Raw genomic sequence first — 22,153 nt, forward strand, 5'->3', positions numbered from 1 at the left:
GGTCCTCAGATCTCCTTTCTTCGTGGCATGATACACTTCCACAAACATGTGTTGTGAACATTAGACTTTGGACAACCTGTCTTTTTTTAAAAGAACAGGGATCTATCTCTCACACCTGATTGTCATCCCATAGATTGAGAATACCTGACTCTAATTTCACCTTCAAAATATCTGCTAAGCCTAAAGGTTCACATACTTTTGCCAATCAGATGTAATATTTTTTTTTTTAGGAAAATGAGCATGTCTAATTTTTTGCCTCATTTGTTTGATTTCTTTCTCTTTATCTACTTTTAGGACTTGTGTGAAAATCTGAGGTAGTTTTAGGGCAAATTTCAGCAGAAATAAATTCTGAAGGGTTCACAAACTTTCAAGCACCACTGTGTATGTATGGAAATTATATGAGCTACCTGGTGAGCTTTTTCCGATCCAGAGATTTTTGTGTTGCCGATGAAAGGATCAACCTGTCCCGGGGGCTCTTCATCTTTTCCTATAATGAAGGAAAATATACATATTTATTTTTTTCTTCAAATAAGTTGTTTGTCAAGTAAACAATCAAACAGGCAAGCAAAGAAGAATCAAAGAAAAACACTAAAACTCTGGGTACACAATGGCTGATATAGCGTTCGTACAGATAATGAATGATATATTGTCCCAGGCATTGGCCTGTGTGTAGACCCGATATATATGTGAATTATGTGGTTTACAGATACATTGTGTTGGTTGTGCAGCACAGCAAATGCAATACATCGTGCACAATTTATCTGAACATCTACGTTACCTAAGAACTACACCCCAAAAAAAAAACAACACCCTACAGAAATTTAATAAGCACTTTATAAGGACATCCATACACTACAGTGAATTAGGACTATTGTTTAGACATTGGGAACTTACCAGAACCCCCTTCCTACAGATTACAATTCGGGACCTAGCCGTTCACTAATAGTGAGGACAATATATCAGTTATCATTACAACCACAGTGGACATTTAAAAGTGATACACCATAATCTATACTAGTACAGAGGATGAACATCGCTCTGTACACAGCAGACCACTGATTAGTGCCCCAGAGCGCATCACTCACATTACTGTACTTTTATGGAGGTTGGAATACCTCTTTATGTGAAGTTGCTAAGGGCACTACTCTTATCTATCTATTACCACATCTGACTGTGGGCACAGACAACCGAACGACCCATATGCCGGCCGCAGGAACCGCTGATAATGACGTCACTACCAGTTCCTGTGGCCAAACATATCAATTGGCTGGTAAGAAAGTGTGAATGCACACCTGCATACACACCAAATCTGTCTGCAGGCTGATCAGTCGGTACAATGTGTACCCGGTGTAAGTTTTGCAGCTTTTTTTTTTTAAAAAGTCAATTATCCGAAAACTACTACATTTTAGTTCTAGAAAAACAAATTTGCGTTCAAAACACTTTGAAAATAAGTCACCCAAGCAAGTATATTCCCCCTCATCCACCAATTGGTAAGAGGACCTGTGCTTGTCCCTAATCTCCACCCTTAGCAGCGCCATTCTCTAGGAAAAATAGTTATACACAGAAAGTCTGCTCGTCATACGTAAGGGTGTCCTACTGGATAAGTTGCCAATTAATGAAAAATAAAACATATATATATATATAATTTATTATGTCTGTAGCGCTCATTTAAGCATTCCTGGGATGAGGTTACAGAAAGGTAAGGGCGCTATTGTACAAGTCAATTGATTATATTACATTTACACTCGCATAGCAAGCAACGTGTAGCTTATATTCAAAATATGTAGAAATACAGGATCAGCTGTGGTGATTAAAACATGAAGAAGACATGAGTCACTGAACTAGTCTAAAAATAAAAAACGATAGTTTTTCTGGATGCACAGTGTAACACATCCGGGGACAGAAAGGTGGTGACCTCAGATGTTATTTCTCATTCTACATTCCATTAGTAAAAGACCAGACTTTATACAGTACTAGCTGCAGTACCTGGTGTTGCCCGGGTTTAAATATTCAAGTAATTAAGTTAGGCTTCCCAGACCAATTGCCACCACTCTGAAGTTTACATCCAAATCCATTCAGTGGGAAGGCCGAGAACAGGCTCCCCGGGTCAAAGTTCTGCCCAGCGTACACCAACAGGAGGTCCAACCTAGACCTCAACCCCCCTAGTATGTATTGTGGGATCCAATGTTACCACTCTGAAGTTTTCATCCAAATCCATCCAATGAAAAGCTCACAACAGGCTCCCTGGGTCAAATTTCTGCCTAGCGTATACCAATGGGAGGTCTGACCAGGACCCTAACCCCCCTAAAACCTGGCCAGGATCCAACTGGACCACCTCGCTTTGGTTTCATCCCAATTGGTGCAGGGGTGTCTGAATGCATAACCGGACAAACAAACAGGCCAATGAATTTTATATATAAGAGGTCATGGCCAAATTCCTTCAGTATTTAGTTCTTAACCCCAGAAACGATTTTAGGATACAGCATTATTCTGCTTTTCAAACGTATATTATCTATTTAAAGTGACTACTTCTAAACTACAGTACATTGAAATGATGATTAAACAAAAAAAAAAAATTACAGTTTTGTAAAATTACCATCTGTCTGATTAACTTCTCGTGCCGTAATTCACGGTCCAAAATCAGAATATTCATCCTTTCTGCAGCATCCATTGTGAAGAAGATATCGTGGATTTCATACAATGTGGCCCTCAGCTAGAAACAGTACAGAAAGCTTTAAACCTCTGAGGTAAAACTATCCAATACACATTTGGTGAATAATTTACATATTTTATTATTTAGTGCAAATCCATTAGTGTAACAGAAGTTTCCTTAACCACTTAACTGACGAATTCTCTCTCCAAAAACCGCTCCGAAATTGTCGGTTTTTTTATGATTGAATTAGGTCAGGAACAGCTTTTTAAGGAATAATTTTGCAAATCAACAGAAAGTTGTCATTATAACCCCTTCACTGCTGAGGACAGTTGTTCAAATGGGTGAGGCCAGAAATTAGGTCATTAAAATTCGCCCCTTCAAGCATAAACATTGCAGAAATGTTTTACAAGACAGAAAATAGGGGAGAAAACATTAAAAGGGCTCTCTCCCCTGTCCTGGCATAAACATGCTCCAATGTGATGCTTAGAAGTTACTCCTGTACAAATGTTTATGAAGTCCAGTGTTTATTGAATATATTTTGCACAATGACTTCAAAGACCCAGGGCACCCTTATTTAAAAAAAAAAAAGCCCCCTCTTTCAAACAATGTGGCCCAATTTGCATTGTAGAAATATTAGTCAGAAGGCAGGTGGAGGAGGCCACGTAACGTGTACATCTTTCCCCAAGCTGGCAATTACACACTTGGGGATGCCCTCGTTTGAAAGAGGAGAGTCCCCTCTTTCAAACAATATGCCCTCATAGTAGTTATTGTCTGTTCATCCGACAATACTGCATACCAGTGGTTCCCAAACTGGGTGCCGCGGGGCACTTGCAGTGGTGCCATGGGATGAACATCCAGGACCAAATCAATTTATTTATGGTCAATGTAATAGGAAAACAACAAGTGCATGTGGCTAGCAGTCATAATACATGTGGACAAACAGAAGTTCAACCCTGTCTACCACCACCTAGATTAGAGGTGGGCAATAAGCGGCCCTCCAGCTGCTGATGAACTACATATCCCAGCATACCTTGCCAGCATGGCCAAATAAGGAAACTGTGGCAAAGCAGGCTTCCGGCTGCTGTGGAACTACATATCCCAAAACATGCGGCCCTCTGGCTACTGTGGAACTACATATCCCAGCATGCCCTGCCACAGTTTTAGCATGCCCTAATAACAAAACTGTGGCAGTGCATGATGGGATGTGTAGTTCAACTGCAGCCGAAGGGCTGCATGTTTGACTCCCCTGTTCTAGGGCGTAGGAATTTAAGAAAGTTTGGGAACCACTGCCATATACTACAGAAAGTGTTAAGTCGTCCAAAGATGGGGGATCTGACTCCAAGACGCACCCCATCAATAAAAGGCTCTCATGTGATGTAGTAGGCGGCCTACTGTTCAGAATGGCATGCCTTGTTGGGTTACCAAATTATTCACACATTTTATACATACAAAAGAAAAACTGCATTAGCAGTTTCCAGTGCAGATTCTATTATGAAAACCTGTATCTAGAATCTGGCTTTTTGTGGTATTGGAAGGGTGGATTAATGCCAAAGCAATAACCAAACACTATATCTTAGCAGTGATTAGAAATACTCAAATTTGTTTTAGTTCAACTCTTGAAAAGAACTTTTTTGCCCATTTTGGGTAGATTCCAATGATATTTTTTTTAAAAAGTAAAACAAATGAAAAAAAATAAAGATATAAAATTTGTCTGGGTACTGTATAAATAATTACTGATATTGGACAGTCCTAAAAATCGGCTCTGCAGATAAGGATTTACACCTGGGTATGCTCAGCTATTTATGAAGCCCACAGATTTTTACCAATTCAAATTATTTTATGTGAGTTTATATCCATTATATATTATGTTTTATAATACAATAAATGCTTTATGTTCATTGTGAATATGAACACATATTTTACATAATTTGGAGGTGTAATGGCCATGTTATAAACATCATTTTCTTTTAGCTGTGTCCTCTTCTAATAATATTGTATACTCTCATACATTTCATGTCCACAATTATTTTATCTAATTTGTATGTTCCTTTTATGTTTGTCCTGCGGAAAACTGTGCTACCTTATAAGTATATGGCAACAGACATAACACATATACACATGAGAGTTGGACCCAAGCAATGGAAGAACTTACCTGTGCAAGGACTCTTTCCTGTAAGGAAATATCTTGAGCCGACACTGTACCTCTACTCAAAGGAACTTCAGTATGGAATGTCCTAATGAATTCGGCTGTATCCTAACAAAAAAAATCAAACCAAGTAAACACCTGTAAGCAGCTGCACTAGGCAGAACATTCAGTCCATGCATTATACAAAACACAATAATTGTGCGTGTGAAATTATATAGAATACACACACGCTTTCATTCCCAGTGCATGCCACCACATCCCCGTATTAAATGGTATCTTTTGGATTTGAAGCACTAATTATATATATATATATATATATATATATATATATATATATATATATATATACATATATATATATATACACACATACATACATACACACATATATATCTCTGCAATCAGTTGTCGTTTACTTTGATTTGAAGATGGCGGCGTATCAACAGTTAAGCGACTTCTAACAAGGCTTGGTATTAGGTGCCAGGGAGATAGGTCACTCCACCTCCAAAATAAACACAATTTGGATTTTCATGTGCAATAATTTCAAGGGTGACATCTAGCCTGCAATACCGCTGTGGCCATGGTAAAACTCTGGACGATAGTAGACAGCTTCCTCTTGTATGTATTGTAACATTCGCTGGCTGCAACATTGATGCAAATAACGGCAAAATTACTGATGGGGTCACACAAGTAACACTAGCGCTCAGTCAGTGAAACATTCCCTTCTATGCAGTACAGGGGCCAATGGCTCACTCAGGTCTCATTGCTGGCCCCACGGCACAAGGATCTGCACATCGCCTGGGCTGAGCGCCGCCACTGGATGAAAGATGACTGGAAATGTGTAACCTGATCTAACGAGTCGAGGTTTCAATTATTTCGGGAAGATAGAAGATTATGGGCCTGATTCAGAGCCGGACGCAAGTGGCTGCTCGTTCGCTCCGAACGATGTTTGCCCAACTGCGCATGCGTACGGATCATAATACGCATGCGCGAACCAGTCAGTGCGGCCGAAAATCGTTTGTTCGCTAAATTGCGAGTGCCTGCTATTTTGAGTGACAGAATGAGGCGTTTGTGGGTGGTAACAGGGGAAGGTGCTTGAAAATGGGGAGTGGAGATCCGAACGCAGGCGTGCTTAAAGGTCAAAACGGGCGTTTTATGGGTGTGCATAATTAAAACAGCAGCGTCATTGAACACGTCACTGGGTTATTTTATAGCCAGAACTGCTCGCAAAATTGTGGTAGCAAAAACCAACCCCAAGAATAGCGAGCAGTTCATACCCTGGTCGATGTACTCGATTAATCTAATAAATAGCGGACATGACGTAGGATGCGAGCGGCCAGGGGGCGTAGTTTCCCAAAAAACGACCGCAAGTTTTGTACGCTCGTTCAGACCTAGAGGCGTGAACAGACCGCAAACAGCGAACGGTTCATTTGAATAGCCACCCCTATTTTCTTGACGAGCGAGCGCAAATAGCGTTCGGCTCTGAATCAGGCCCTATGTGTATGAAGAAAACACCACAAGGCAATGGAGCTGGAATGCCAACAAGGGACTCTGTTATGGTGTGGGTTTTTTTCAGCTGGCACGCATAAGTGTCATTAATACATCTGCAGACATCACTGACCAGCGGTTGCTATGTAACCATACTTGCAGATCACTCAAACGGGAGTGGGATCTTTCGGCACTACAATACGCCACCAAACAGGTCCACAGCCACCAGGTTTTGGCTGGAGGACAGTTATTCAGGAGGCATAGTATACATTATCTACACAGTACTTTAAAGAGTTTGTGGTGTCCATGCTGCATCATGTTGCTGCTGTAATCTGGTCGAAAAGAAGACCTACACGTTACTAGACAGGGGTCTAAGTTTATCAGACATTCTACAAGTACACACATTTTTATCATTGTGGAACTCTAAACCACTAACTGTAGTGAAATCAGGCAACCAGCAGGGGAGCAATAGGAAAGTGTTAATCAACAGAGTCAGACATACTTTCACAGTTTGCCTTAGATTCTTCAGCTTCTCAGTCTGCATCAATCTCCGCGTAAGAAAACCTTTGGCCAATGCAGTAACTTTATTAAACTTTCTTTGCATTTGTGGACTGTAAACCTGGAAATAAAATAGAAAGCATTAAAATGCTGTGATCAGTCACAATGAGTATTAATCCAGATTTCACAATGACCTAATCAAATATAAAGAGAAATGCAACACAGCACCTGGGAATTTCTTTAAAATGACCCATAATTTAAGGATATTTGCATTAAAGATTATTATAAATTATTTCTTATATTGTTTGTGGCATAGGAGAATGTATTTGCTAAACATAATATACTTTACTCTTCACAGAGGAATAAATAAACTAAGTTGGTCGAGTGTCAGCTCTTTTCCAGTTATCTATTATTTCCTGTCTTCTTGGGACAGAACAATGAGCCAGTGGTCTGCAACCTATTGTTTTAAGGGGAAGATTATCTCAATTACATATGACTAACAGGAGAATCTGGGAAGTGAAGAAAATCACAACTATGCCCTGCAAGCTGACTAACTAATGTATTTGAATAAAACAGGTTTAGGCATCAGAGCAATAATAAAAAAAGGTTATTTATATTAGAAAAAAAGAAATTTTATATATATATGCTTGACTGGCAGCACTTAGATCATGAATGTCTCACCACTCCAACAGGAATGCTTTCATGCAATTTGAATTTGTTTTCTTAATGATTTGTATGTCAGGGACACGGATAACATACCATATAATGTTTCCCGGCTTTCCCCTTTCATAGACCCTGTCGCCCCCCACCAACACGGCGCCTGGGGAACATGCCCCACCAGCCCCCCTTTCTAGCGTCACTTCTGGTATATTCTCATGGAGTGAGGTCACTGGTTATTTCATGGACTGTGGGGGTCATTCAGACCCGCTCGCGAGCGCAGGACGCTCGCAAGAGAGTCGATGTTCCCCCACTGCGCATGCGCACGACGGAGGGAGCTCCGTCGTGCCCATGCGCGAGACCCAGCGAGCGACGGGCTCTCCATCGCTCCGGGTCTCGCACCAAAGGGGGCGTGCTGTCGATGTTGACTGACAGCACGCCCCCTTTGGTGGGCGTGCCTGCCAGACGGAGGCGTTCCCATGGGAACGCCTACCGTCTGAAGCCGGCCCCACTGACATCACTAGTGATGTCAGTGGGAGTGATTTTGGCTCTGAGAGAGCCAAAATCACTCCAGGGCTTGCGGCAGCGAGATCCTACCGCAGGGTCTCCGTCGCAAGCCCGATGGTCGCGATGGTCAAGACCATCGCGACCATCATCATGGACGCTCGCATATGCTGTGGGTGGTCACCCACAGCTATGCGAGCAGCCAGGAGGCCGCTCCATTTTCATGGAGGAGGGCACTGATTAAGAGCGAGCGCTCTGGTCAGAGCGTTCGGCTCTGAATCAGGCCCTGTGTTGTCCAGAGACAATTACATGTTCGTTATAGTGTGGGTCAGACAGATGTCATTATGTATTGCCTTGTAAATACATTCCTACAAGTTTTACAAAATATGTAAATTTATCTTTCTGGTGTCATCCTGTGCTTTTTAGCCATGCCTTTATAGCATCTGACAGTTGTGTACGATTGCTAGCATTGGGTAAAATACAGCTCTGCTATGCACACCATATTGGAATCAGCAGCACTGCATTGCCTGCAGCACAATGAAGATAAAAAGGTCTCTGCTTTCTGCTTTACGGTATAAAAGACAAGGCTGAAAAGCAGAAAAAGAACTTCTAAAGAATGGGAAATCCACTTAGTAAAAGTTAAAGGACAGCATGTATAAGATAGTAAATAAAAGCAGTCTGAACAAGTACAGTGCTTATTGTTCCCTAATCATTCTCCTATAATATTATTACTGTAAAGTGCCGCTTAAGTTGATGAACACATAAAAACAGGTAACATGCGATAACAATGTACTAGATACAAATGCTGTTGTAAGTGAATGAATTTGTCTACGATATAAAAACAAATCACTGGCATAGTCAGCAGCACTAAACCAGTTCCCTGTGGCTTGATTGGGCGTTTGACAACACAAGAGATAATTGCACAGACAATTTTTGTAAACAAGTCACCTGAGACCATCTGGTTTTTGCTCTGGTAAGGGGCCTTGAGGCTGAGATTTTTGGTGTTCTGGTGTCTGCTGGACCCCAATGAGTAAATGACGTTTCGTTTGTAGAGCCATGACTATGCTGGGAAGGAACAACAAGTGACCCAACTGTAGGGGAAAACAAAAAAATTACTTTAGGTTCAGGCCAACAATAGAATACCAAGTGTATGCAGTTGATAGCATAAGGCAGAAAGTCCTAAGTGTTTATTTTCCTAGTCTTAGCCAATTCACAGACTTTTAATTAATTCAATTATATTACAACTAAAAAGGACTCCCTACAGTTATGTTTCCACCTGCTTAGCTTAAAGCAGTCACCCCTTAAAATGGATTCCCAAAACAGATCCTTACACACTCCCAAACCTCTCATGTTTTCAGGATTTCTGTGAAAATAGGAATGATAATAACTGACACAGCCATGTAGACTACAGATGTGCCCTCATACATCTAGCCTCAATACTCCACGCAGAGCAAGATGCCTGGTGTGACTAAGCTGCCAGGGCCCGTGCAACTCTGCTAGCTTTGGGCATCTTTTTTTGACGAAAATGAGTAAGTGGCAATGAGGTATGCACCAGAAGACTGCACTCATTAATTTAATATGCAGCACAGGGCCTGATTCAGAGCCGCACGCTATTTGCGCTCGCTCGGTCAGAAAAAGGGGCCGGCTATTTAAATTGAGCGCTCGCTCTTTGCGGTCTGTAGACGCCTCTATGTCTGAGCGAGCGAACGAAACATGCGCTCGCTATTTTGTAAAGACGCCCCCTGGCCGCTCGCATCATACGTCATCTCCACTATTAGATTAATCGGGTACATCGAAAGGCGTCTGAACTGCTCGCAGTGCTTGTGGTAGGTTTATCCTAACGCAATCATGCGAACAGTTCAGGCTAAGAAACAACCAAGTGACGTGGTCGATGACGCTGCTTTGTTAATTATGCACACCCTTAAAGCGCCCGTTTTGACCGTTTGGCACGCCTGCGTTCGGATCTCGTCTCCCCGTTTTCAAGCACCTTCCCCTGTTACCACCCACAAACGCCTCATCCTGTCACTCAAATTAGCAGGCACTCGCTATTTTGCGAGCGCTCGATTTCCGATCGCACTGACTGGTTGGCGCATGTGCATTACGACCCATACGCAGTTGTGCGAACATCGCTCGGAGCGAACGAACGGCCGCTTACGAGCGGCTCTGAATCAGGCCCACTGTGTGCAAAAAGTCTGTAAATGGAACTTGGCGTGGAAAAGAGCTGCAGCCATTGTATCATAGCACTCCACATGCTGATTCAGAGACTAAGTCACAAACAGATATACAAGTGTCACATATCAAATGAGTCAGCCCAGTCTCCTGGTGCGTCCTAGTTGCATCACATTGTGACAGACTCTGCAAAAACAAAAAAGGAGAAAAAGGTACCCAGCGATAGCAGGGTCTCACGGGATCTGCTGCACCAAGAGGGGCTGTTTGGCGCGACTGAAGCAAAGATGTGCGAGGACACATCTGTAAGTCACCTCAACATGATTGAATCTTGAAAACATGAGGTTTGGGTGTGGATTTGGCAAACACTGCCTTAACATATCCTGCCCCTCTTATTTTAAGCCAAGATGCCATTTGCAGAAGGGCTCCCAGTCCTATATAGAAGAGCTTTACAGAGCTCTATTTACAGCATTAGAAAGTACGGAATACTAAGCAGTTAGCGTGAGCCAAGTAAAGACGGTCTGCTCTTGGCTTCAGATATTGCAGGTTCCCAGGGAAGCATGGTTTAAGTTCTATACAAATCAAAAGAAGGTTTGAAAATGTTTTTTAATATTTAGGAGTAGTAGTTACTGTAATCTTACACTTCTTTAACGCAGCGGAGGTCAAATAAACCAAATTCACACCAATTTCAAAAGCAGCAAAAGTGGATCATATACATTTCAAAAAGCCAGACGCTTGTTTTGGCTGCAGTGCTTTTCCTCCCCATGCCTCCTCCTTATACGCGCCCAACGGGAATTACAGAAATCTCCAATAGTCCTTACCAGTGCTAACTGAGTGCATGTTATCCAAATGCCCCTCAGATATACTGATTTCCCGTCTATTGTTCCAGTCGGGCCTCATCCTGCAGCTGTCTGGAGCTCCCGTCCCAGTAGACTGGTCTACTTCCCTATACCGTAATCTCCTCCCTTCCTCCTCAAACTCCTGGTGGACAGAAGAAAAAAAAAACAGCTTGACTAGTACTATAGAAGACGACAAAACATTTTTATAAAGTAGAGGAACAAAAAAACAAAACCACCACGACAATATAATTGGTTGCTATGATCATCGCCACTTTAATGCCCCAAATTATTGTAGAAGATGGCAGACGGGAATATTCCTCAATGACAGGAAACGGTAGAATATTCTTGCTATGATGTCAGAAAAGCCAGGAGCTGGGTATCCGACATTAAGTGTCCTTAAAAGCTATAAATACAATAATTACACAGATGTGCACTTTCATGACAACTACCGGAATTGCTATAACTAGGGGCAAGAAGCAAACAGTGTTAGATGTATACACGATACGGGCGCCAGTCCTGTGTGTGACATTACCCTTTGCAGTCTCTCCTGTTCCCGCTCCTGCTCGGCGATCAGTAAGGACAGCTGGTAAGCATGCTGCTCCTCCAGTTTCTTCCGCATTTCTTCAAAATCCAGCATTTTCTGTCTCAGGTTATCTTCTGCACAACGTAAACACACCATTTATTTCTCTGTACAGCAACCCACAATCTAATACACACTCATAATAATTATCATAATCAAATGTTAAGACATGTTTTACCAAATTCTCATTGGCTACTCAATCCCTTTCTCCATCCCATTGTGCCCCTCCTTATCTCCATAGAATCCCTCAATCAACATCATTATTGCCCTATCATCATCATCATAAGCCACCAATCCTCAGTCATAAATGACCTATCCGTGCTTCATCTTTAGCCACAATTATCCAGGATTAAACCCTGCATCAATCATTAACCCTCCCTTAGTAACCTGCCATTCGGTCATTAACCTACCCCCCACAGTGCTGCCTCTTACCAGTTACACATCAACTCCATTGGTGAGTGCTCCTGTGCCACCACAATGCCCACTTACCAGAATATAACTTTGTGTAGCATTCTTGGGCACCAATTAGGTGTCTATGCTCTGCATTAAAGCAACAAGCTCCGTACAGTGCAATGTGTGTCAGCTTACACATAGCTTGTAGTGTGATACATCAGAAGCTCTCTGGGACATTAATTGGTGGAAAAATAGTATTAAGAAACATCCCAATGCAGGATAATCTCCAGTGAACTAAATTTAGTGTCTAATCTCTCTGCCGCAAGCTACTATGTTAGAAGGGTGGAGCCCCTAGAGAAGAGGAAACAGTGTGACTGACAGCTCGGGAGACTTGTGTGCAGAGATAAAATGAGTGCATTGGTGGTTAGACCCACAGGAAGAGGAACACAATTTTAGTCTCAGCTGTTTGACCTGTAGAAAATTTTTCATTAGGACACCATCCCCAAGATGTGCAAGAAGCATTAGCTGTCTATAGGACAGTAGGGTGATGACATTTACTACTTAACAGCTGCAGTAACAAAAACAGCTTCAAGCCTCATCCCAACTAGTGTCAAAAGCATTTGTAATGCTAGTATAAAGCTTGTAAATGAGGGCGACCCTAGTACACAAAGTCATTTGTGTTTGCACTTGTATTTAGAAGCACTGCAATTTTTAATATGCTGCATGTTTATTTTGTTTTTTTACATTCAATGGAAGTCATAGTTTGACCTCCTCTAATCTAAGTGCAGGCAGTCGTTAAACTACCACAATGAAATGTTTATATGTGACATGCGGTGTCAATTACATTTAAAATTAAGAGTTATGGTAGACTTACCTTTGCTAACTCAATTTCTTTGAAGTCCATAGGATCCACAGGGATACCATGGGGCTGTGTGTGGTCGGAGAAGTCCAGGCACCAAACAGTTAAAGCTTTAGCTCCCAGGATGCACTGGTCCTCCTCCACATATACCCCACGCCCCCAGCCACAGGCAGGCAGTTTTGTAAACAAACACAAGGCAGTAGCTGGAAACAGGAGAAGGAACAACAGTACGCTCAAGAAACACTTACAGAAGATGAAGGAATCAATGAACAAGAGAAAAAAATACCCAATGAAGCCAAGTGCATCAGGGTGGGCACCCTGTGGATCCTATGGACTTTGAAGAAATAGAGTTAACAAAGTTAAGTGTACCATAACTCTTAAATTTCTTCTAAAGGGTCCTTAGGCGATCCACAGGGATACCATGGGGATGTCCCATATCAATTTCCCCTAAGGGTGGGGACGCTCCTGAGCAGAAAGGAGAATCGATGTCCAAAGGAAGCATCCTGAGAGGCAAAAGGTATCAAAGGCGTCAAACCTGAGAAAGGTGTTGACGGAAGACCACGTGGCTGCCTTGCATAACTGTTCAGCAGCACCATTTGAAGTAAGAGTAAATGCCAAACTCTGTAATAGATACGGGCTGAGGCAGGCTTACATGCCCGGAGCATCGCTGCACCACAGAGCGAGAACCTTTGGCTCTTAAGAGAGATGACTAAAGAGCCGCGCCGTCAAAGACAGACGAGGTAGGTCTGGCTGCAGGCAAGGGTCATGCACTAACAGATCCTGCCTTAGAGGAAGTAGCAAAGGAGTGTCTATGGAGAGACTCCGTAGGTCGGGGAACCAATGTAACCTGGGCTAGGCTGGGGCTATTAGTATCACCATGCCGCCTTCTTGCTTGAACTTTCGGAGAACCCTCGGGAGAAGGGAGATCGGAGGAAAGAGGTATGAGAAATTGAAGTTCCACCTCACTGCCAGAGCGTCCATGAAGGTGGCTGAGGGGGTCTCTGGTCCTGGACCCGTACTTAGGGACCTTGTGGCTGTGACATGAAGCCATGAGGTCTACATCTGGAAGGCCCCATTTGTCCACCAGGAGTTGAAATACATCTGGGTGGAGAGCCCATTCTCCGGCATGTATATTCTGACGGCTTAGGAAGTCCGCTTCCCAGTTGAGGACTCCGGGAATGAACACTGCCGAGATTGCTGGGAGATGATCTTCGGCCCAGACCAGAATGTTTACCACTGATGGTTGAGGTAGGCTACCGCAGTCGTGTTGTTGGACTGGATTTGGACCAGCCTGCCCTGGAGGAGATCCTGCCCCCGAGCGAGTGCTCTGTACACTGCTCGAAGCTCCAGAATGTTTATGGGCAGGCGACTTTCCTGGATTGTCCAACGACCTTGAAAAGGTATGATGACCGGTTACCGCGCCCCATCCGTGAAGATTGGCATCTGTAGTGAGAAGCTTCCAATATGGAATCCAAAAGGGGTGACCTTGTCCAGATGGGACGTCTGGGAGTGAATCAGATGATACTGCCCATTCAACTGGGAGACAATCAGTTGCTGAAGGGGACTGGAGTGGAACTGGGCGTATTCCACCATATTGGAGGTGGCTACCATGGACCATCAGGACCTGCATTGCTGAGTGAATGGAGCCCCTCCGATTGTGGAGCAAGTTGCGCACACGCAAGTGTAGTGTCAAAACCTTGTCTGCTGGCAGAAAGATCCTCTGTATTCGAGAATCCAGGAGTGCCCCCAGATGTACCATCCGATGTGTCGGGAGAGAGGGAGGACTTTTTCAAATTGATGAGTCGGCCGTGTGTCTGCATGCAACCAGTGAGTGTGCCAAGATTAAGAGTTCATCTAGGTATGACAGAATTCTGACTCCCTGGCGTCAGAGGTGGGCTGCAATAACTGCCGTTATTTTGGTAAAGACCCAAGAGGCTGTTGACAGCTCAAAGGGCAGTGCCTGAAACTGGTAGTGTTGCTGCAGAACAGCAAACCGTAGGAACAATTGGTGGGTTGGAGTAATAGGTACATGCAGGTATGCATACTGATTGTCCCAAGAAACCATGAAATCCCCAGGCTTCCATGCCAGGACAATTGATCGTAGAGTTTCCATGCGGAACGTGGGTACTCGGATAAATTTGTTGAGGAGTTTCAGATTCCGAAGAGGCCGATGAGACACATTTGGCTTCTGAATCAAAAAGAGTGGAATAAAAAAGCAGTTCCTCTCTGAGCCCGAAGGCACCGGCATTATCACACCTGAACGCAGCAGGGAGTGAATGGCCTCCTGGAGGGCCAGGGCTTTGATAGGGTCTGATGGGGGACCTGTACAAAACAATTGCTGGGGAGGACGCCCCAGGAAGGTGAGGGCGTACCCCTGAGAGACCACTTCTCAGACGTCTGTTTGACACCAAGAGTCGGAAAATGGATGAAGTCGGCCTCCCACCCTGGGATCCCCCAGGAGGAGGCCCGTCCCATCAGGCGGGGGGTTTGTCTTCAGACTTGGAAGCTGGACGTCTGGCCGACCAAGACTGCTTAAATCATGGCTTGGTGGTCTTGCGAGAACTAGACTGTCTGGGAAAGGACGGTCCTCTTACCTTAGCCTGGGGGCGAAAGGACAGAGAAGAGGACAGCCTAGGCTTAGGGGCAGCTGCTGATGACAGAAAGGCAGATTTTGAGGCTGCCACAATAGCCAAAATCTTGTCCAACTCTGCACTGAACAGCCTGTCAGGATTAGAGTGCCTTCTTGGATCCCGGTGTCCGCCTTCCAGGCGTAGCCAAAAGGACCCAGCGGGCGACTACAGAGGTCGCAGATGCCTTAGAGGCAAGCAGTCCAGTATCCAATGCAGCTTCTCCCAAATAAGAGGCCGCTTCCTGAATATGGGAAATGTATGCCAGTTGTTCCCTGGTAGCATCTGATGGTAGGCTCTCTTCTAGTGCCTCTGTCTATCCTTCGATAGCCTTAGCCACCCAGGCCGCAGCCATAGTCGGACTAGTGATAGCACCAGAAAGAGAGTAGACTGACTTGAGGCAAGTTTCTAGTTTTCTATCTGAGATATCCTTAAGGGAGGATGTAGATGGTAAAGGCAGTGTAGAGCTTCTGACTAAGCGTGCCACAAGTGAATCAACTGTGGGAGGGACTTCCCACATAGTACACTCCTTAGTAGGGAGAGGGTAAAAAGACCCTAGACTTGGGACCTGGAACAGTTTGCCAGGAGTACCCCAGGCTTCTCCAATGAGCTCAGTGAGCTGTTCTGATTGAGGGATTCAGCCTTAACCATCTTTTGACGTTTAAACAGGGTATTAGACTTAGGGGCCGGTTCATCATCCTCTATATTCAGGATTGATTTAACGTCACTAAAAGCCACTGTTGAATGACGTGCGCCTCGCCAGAGTGCGGCTCAGAGAGAGAACCTTGTGCGCCATCTGCCTCCTCAGATGATGAGTCAGAATCCAAAAGCTGGGTGGACTGAGAGGATGACACAGTCTGCCTATGTGCCCATGTGGCTAACAGTTTGTCTGCCTGCAACCTTTGCCGATAGGTGGCAGACATTTGAGCCATATTCTGAACGGAGTGGGCATAAACATTCATCCAAGGAGGATGCATAGGGGGTACCGACATAGTAGGCTGTAATAGCTGTGGGTATCCCATGGTGAGAGGCAGCATGGGGGTTGATAAGCGGACCTCTAGCTACATCATAACCTCGGATAAGGAGGACACCTAAGGTGGCTCCTGGACAGGGGCTGGTACGTTGGGGACTGGGGAGGTGATACATAAATAACACACAGACCATCCTGCACGAAATTCTGAGGGGACAAGCGCGCTGAACAGGATCTGCAAGTAACCAGCACAGGGGCCTCAGGCTCCTGTTTTCCCTTTGAAGACATAGTAATAACCAGCCAGCAGCACACAAACAGTGTATGGCTCAATGCAGTGAGACACCTTTCAAAAATACAAGTAAATGTGAAGTAATATTGAACCCATACACACCTGGTAGTTGAGGGTTAAACAAGAGCAGCAGGGATAGCTGTAACGGACAGTCAGAAAGTTAAGACAGTATATCACCACAGCATAGCTAGCACAAGTCAAACACAATGCATATAAATATAACTTATAATGGGCACTAAATCAACTAAAGCCTCCTAGGGCTGGTAGGATTTGTGCGCTGTACAGCTTGGCCCCAGGGAGATATATACAGGGAGACTGGACCCAAAAACTCCTGAGACTTGTAGCTTCAGAAAAGCCCTGATTAATGGCTGCTGAGCGTCTCATATAGGGAGGAGGGTGAGGGGATGAGCAGCTCAGAGGCGGGAAACCTCTTGTGAGGGATCGCGCTCTGGGCTGGTGGAGGGGCAAGCCAACCTCCCCAATTCTGTATCAACCGCGAGTGCTGCTGGCCTCTACATGGTCCCCGACAGCAGTTTTTAACTGCCCGGTGGTCTAGTGGGGGAGTGGATGAACCAGTCGCCCAACTGCAGCGTCCTCTGGCAGGTCTCTACCGCCGGAGGTAAGGACTGCACAACATGCAGTCCTGTACTTCTCAGTGTATCCGGCCGCAGTCCTGGGTCCCCAGGGAGTGGCTAGCCAAGCCGCCGATGGCACCCGCCATGATCCCCGGACCACTCACCGGTGTCGTGCCAGCTGAAGTAGCTGGAGCAGCCGCACTGGCGCCCATTAGGACGCCTTGCTGCTTGCTCAGGTAAATAAAATAATTGAAAAAAAAATTCCTAAAAACAAAGCAACCGGTCCTGCTGGCACCTAACGAAAAACTGCCTGTCTGTGGCTGGGGGCGGGGTATATGTGGAGGAGGACCAGTGCAGCCTGGAAGCTAAATTTTTAACTGTTTGGTGCCCAGACCTCACCGACCACACACACTCCCATGGTATCCCTGTGGATCCTCTATGGACCCTGAAGAAGAAATGCATTTTTCACATATCAGTGAGTACCTAGCATAAAACAATGAACCGTTAAACCTTCATGGTTCATGTATAATAATGTCTGTGTTTAGTGGTGCTTTACCAGACATGTAGAAAACACTTGTTTTCAAACGTGCCATTTAGCAGTATAATCATCAGATCAACCGGAGCAGTGTGTAACAATCCAGTTACAGGGGAGGCAGCATACACAGAAGTGTCACCACTCTGAGATGGCCACTGTGATCACATAGATCATGTTATCACAGTGGCCGTAATAGGAATAGTTATGGGTTTTCTCCCTTCAGCATATTAGAGAAAGAAGAATCATTTTAATACATGCACCACACTAATTCAGGACATGGGCTCTTATTAAAATGACATGTACAAATATGTTATAACCAACATCATAATATTTTTAATGCCAACCTTACAAATTAGTAACTCCCATTTAGCTGAATCATCATGGCAACACTTTCACTTCGCTATTTTCCAAATGGGTTATGTGCACAGTATCCATCTACTGAAAGCCTATTTATTGCCCTTGTTAGAGCTCCTCAGTGCAGGAGAGGGTATACCAGTCAGTACGTGAGGTGCTATAAAGAGTCAACAAACAAGTAGAGGAGGCCTGCACACATTCCACCAAACACCAGGTGACAGAAAAGTCATTTCATGTGCAGAGAATACTAACAGCAAAGAATAAAGAGATTACAAAAAATATGTGATATATTTCCAAGGACCTACAAAACATACCCAGCTACTGTATACACATTAAACCAGTACTATGGCCTCCAGAGCATTGAGAGCCAGTGATCCTGCAAACTACAGCAACTACGGTCTCCCTTCTTCCTTGCCCCTCAGTATAGCAGCCAGGGTAACCTACCCTCCTGCAGTATGGCAGCCGGTGTACAACCATACCCTGCTGCACACTACTCGCACAGATACACTTTCATTATGCAGTCATTAGGCAGACAGTGACATTGAAGGGAGCACTATCAAGGCATCACGATGCGGACAAGGGGCCTGATTCAGACCCGCTCGCAAGTGGGTCGATGGTGTGCACTGAGCATGCGCACGACGGAGGGAGCTGGTGCTGGCAGTGTAACTTGTTAAGGTAGCATTTTTACCTTGTCGGCGTCGTGCTGCCAACAGTGACATTGTCGACTATGTCACTGTTGACCTATCGTATATATCACTATTTTTCCATACAACCAGTAGCCCGTTATTTAGGAGGACAGAGGATAGGATGCTTTAACACTACAGTGACTATTATTTGTCCAGCCCTGGTAGCTAGTGCAGTAAGGGACATTTATTACATTGCCCAGAGACAACATGCATATAAGAGAAAACCCAAAGAACAAACAAACCCAAAAAGTTACAAAATGAAAGCTAATGTTTACATTTAGCATCATATAAAGCAAGAATATATGCAGAAGTTAGAGACATTGTAAAGGCCATGTGACAGACAATTAGGATTTCCTACCTATCATACTATTCGGTAACGCCTCACTTTTTTGCATGTGAAGGGACCCTCTGCGACAGTTTCTTTCATAAAGCCACCTCTTGTCCTCCTCAGCTGCAGTTAGGGAGGTTTCTCTTTGTGTACTGTCTAAATCCAGTTCAAGTCGGCGTTTAACCTGAAGGTCAAGGTTGTTCTCTAAAAACTGGTCCTTTAAGGACATACTAGGTGTGTCTGTGGCCTGATTTGCACTTTGGCTTTGCATTAAAATGGGAGATGGGGTTTCTACATCATAGGATTTATTGAGTTCTGCTGGCGAGTTACGCTTTGCCACCTCCGAAGGAATACATGTCGTCTGTTCATTTTCTACAGTGACTGCAGACTGGCCATATTTGCTTGCCAGCTCTGTGTCAGCTAGGTTTGCAGATTCAGGATTGGCGACATATGTTCCCCTGCAGTGTCGAGTGTGTGGCCCACCAGTTACAATTCCTGCACTGACTGCTGTATTGTCAGGGTCCATCACGGAGCCCACAAGGTTACTTCCTAATAGTTTGTTTAAGTTGGGGATCAAACCAGTATTTTCACTGAATGGCGTTCCTTTATTGGAAGAAATGCCCGTCGTACGTCCATCCACTAATTCAGACAGTGACCTTTTATCATGTGTTTCAGGATGTGTCAAGTCCATCACTTTACCTTTATCTTTGGGGCTTAAATCATAAGCATTAACTGGATGGTTTATTACAATGTTTCCGGCTGAGAAAGTTCTGGGGCGTCTTCTGTGCATTTTTGGACTTAAACTCTGCTCTGGGCTGGGTAATTTGGCATAAGAACCAGTAAGGCTTTTTATAATGCTGTTTTCATACTCCAGCATGCATGCATTTTTCAGTTCTTCATCTGACTCCGTATCAACACCTGAAGAGGTTACTGGCCTCCATGGTATATCCACTTTTGGGAAGGTTGACTGAGCACTTGTTGTCAGGCTCTGCCCTGGACTTGAGGAAGTTTGTAGCAATGCATTTGTTTTATTGAGTGCTGGCTTGTCAGCCATGAGAGGGCTACAGCTTCTGCTCCTGTTTGCCAGCCTGGCTTTTTCTTTTAAAGAGTCACTTATTTTAATGGTATCATTTTCCTTGTCTGAGTGGCTTTCAGTAGAGATTCCCTTTGAGTGGACTTTCATGCTACGCCTGCTTTGCTCCCTTTCAATGTACTCACGAGACTTCCTTAAGAGGTTCTGAAGACTCATTACATACGGATCTGGGGCATCCCTGCTTGTAGGTGGTAAATCGCACTGTAAGCAGTCCTGAGCAGAACTGTCTGTGCTCTCCATGGATACAAGTTTTGCATTGTTCGAGACTGGGCTCTTGCTTTGTGTTAAAGGCACAAAATCATTACATTCCTTTGTAGAACTAGAGTCTATGAGTTTTGGTTCCTTCTTGGAGTTAAAGATCAGCTCTTCCACTGACTTTTCAAACCTTGCCGATCCGTTTTGAGAAGAACACACTGGAATAGTCATTGCATTTGGTAGAATTACAAAGCCATTCATGTTCTTAAAACTCGAGTTCTGGTCATTAGTTGTACTGTCTGTAGCAGACACAACACTGGGAACGTTTTTTACCTGTATCCAAAAAGAATGAAAAGAATAAATATTACATTGCTGCATAGGAAAAGCTTAATATGTGAAGATGTACTGTACATATATGGTATTTAGAGACAGATCTGTACCAACAGCTATGGCTTCTATGTTCTAAAAAAAAGGTCATAAAATAAGATATCCAAGAGAGAAAAGCTCCACTGCAGACCACATATTCTTTTATGAGACAGCCAATTAATGCCATTTACCCTTAAAACAATGTAGTACCTGTACAATTAAACATATCAAAATTAAACAGATAACAATTAAAGGACAAAACAAAAAACACAAAAAAACCACCACATTATATATAGTCATACCAAAGTTGTGCAGTCTGTCAGCCGTTGTAAGCTGGTTTGAGGCAGACAAATATGAATAAGCAAGTGAACAATCATTTGGCTGCAGGGGGCACAAATAGAGCCAAGTGTTTGTTGTCTTTATGTTCAATGTATTCCCAAGCCATGTGATGGTTACTAGGTAATTCATAGTAAACAAGAGTTAAACACTGGATTCTTCAGTATGAGGTCCATGTGATCATGAGCTCACTCAATCAATTCAGACGCATATAGCAGAGAGTTCAGCTCTTACAATCTATTCAATGTGCTACGGTCCATTGATCAGCTATTCAGTTATGAAGGGACACGAACCTCAGCATTATTGTTTGCGCGGTGTGCAAGAAATTGGAAAATACACTGTTATTATGTTGTATCTTTAAGTAGACACATTTCTGTAGAAGACAATGCATTTCTTTACACACAGCTGACAGTTGTGTGTGTTGTGCTCCAAGGCTAATACTGCTACCTCCCTCTATACAATAGGTTTGATAAAGCAAATCAGTTTTATCTAGTGTATGGAGGAAGACTGGTGCAAATGTCGGTAGTGTTGGGACTTTTCATACGCATATAATGAAATGTTTAACAGATGTGTGTAGGATTTATAAACCAAATAATGAATGTATTATTACAAATCATAAAGATCTAAAATTTGTTTTATGGTGAAGCACTAAAGGAACAGTGGAGCTCTATTAAAAAACACATCAATTCCTTAAAGAATAGTTTTATATTGTGTATTTAAAGATGTAAGGATATCAGTATACAGATTGCTCTATAAACAAACACTGTAATCACTGTGGAATAAAACATTAATAACCTCACTAAGATGTGAAAATATTTGAGGAGGAGAAATATATAATTAATCCCATGAGGCAGTCTGCATAATACTCGTACCTTTATACAGATCTGATGCCTATTCAGTGTTACCATACACATATTAAATACACATGCTGCTTGGCAGGGTTGACAGGTTCAAATTCTCTACACTTTTTTTTTTTTTACATTTTTGGAGGTTTGGGTTAGGCTGCTGGAGGGGAC

At 43.7% G+C, this 22,153-nt stretch overlaps 1 protein-coding gene across 2 annotated transcripts in view; it reads right to left on the reverse strand.

Moving 5' to 3' along the window:
- The window catches only part of CCP110 (centriolar coiled-coil protein 110), a 49,484-nt gene that overhangs the window by 11,787 nt on the left and 15,544 nt on the right, over positions 1-22,153 (reverse strand). For both annotated transcript variants that reach the window (XM_088476168.1, XM_088476166.1), the window contains exons 4-11: positions 19,178-20,768; positions 11,484-11,608; positions 10,934-11,093; positions 8,895-9,037; positions 6,790-6,906; positions 4,806-4,907; positions 2,597-2,713; positions 408-487 (exon numbers count right to left, since the gene is read on the reverse strand). In XM_088476168.1, the coding sequence (XP_088332294.1) occupies positions 408-487; positions 2,597-2,713; positions 4,806-4,907; positions 6,790-6,906; positions 8,895-9,037; positions 10,934-11,093; positions 11,484-11,608; positions 19,178-20,768 (2,435 nt within the window). The remainder of the gene's footprint in view (positions 1-407; positions 488-2,596; positions 2,714-4,805; positions 4,908-6,789; positions 6,907-8,894; positions 9,038-10,933; positions 11,094-11,483; positions 11,609-19,177; positions 20,769-22,153) is intronic.

This window comes from Taudactylus pleione, unplaced genomic scaffold (genome assembly GCF_031769625.1).
Source record: "Taudactylus pleione unplaced genomic scaffold, aTauple2 ptg000184l, whole genome shotgun sequence".
Classification (NCBI taxonomy): domain Eukaryota; kingdom Metazoa; phylum Chordata; class Amphibia; order Anura; family Myobatrachidae; genus Taudactylus; species Taudactylus pleione.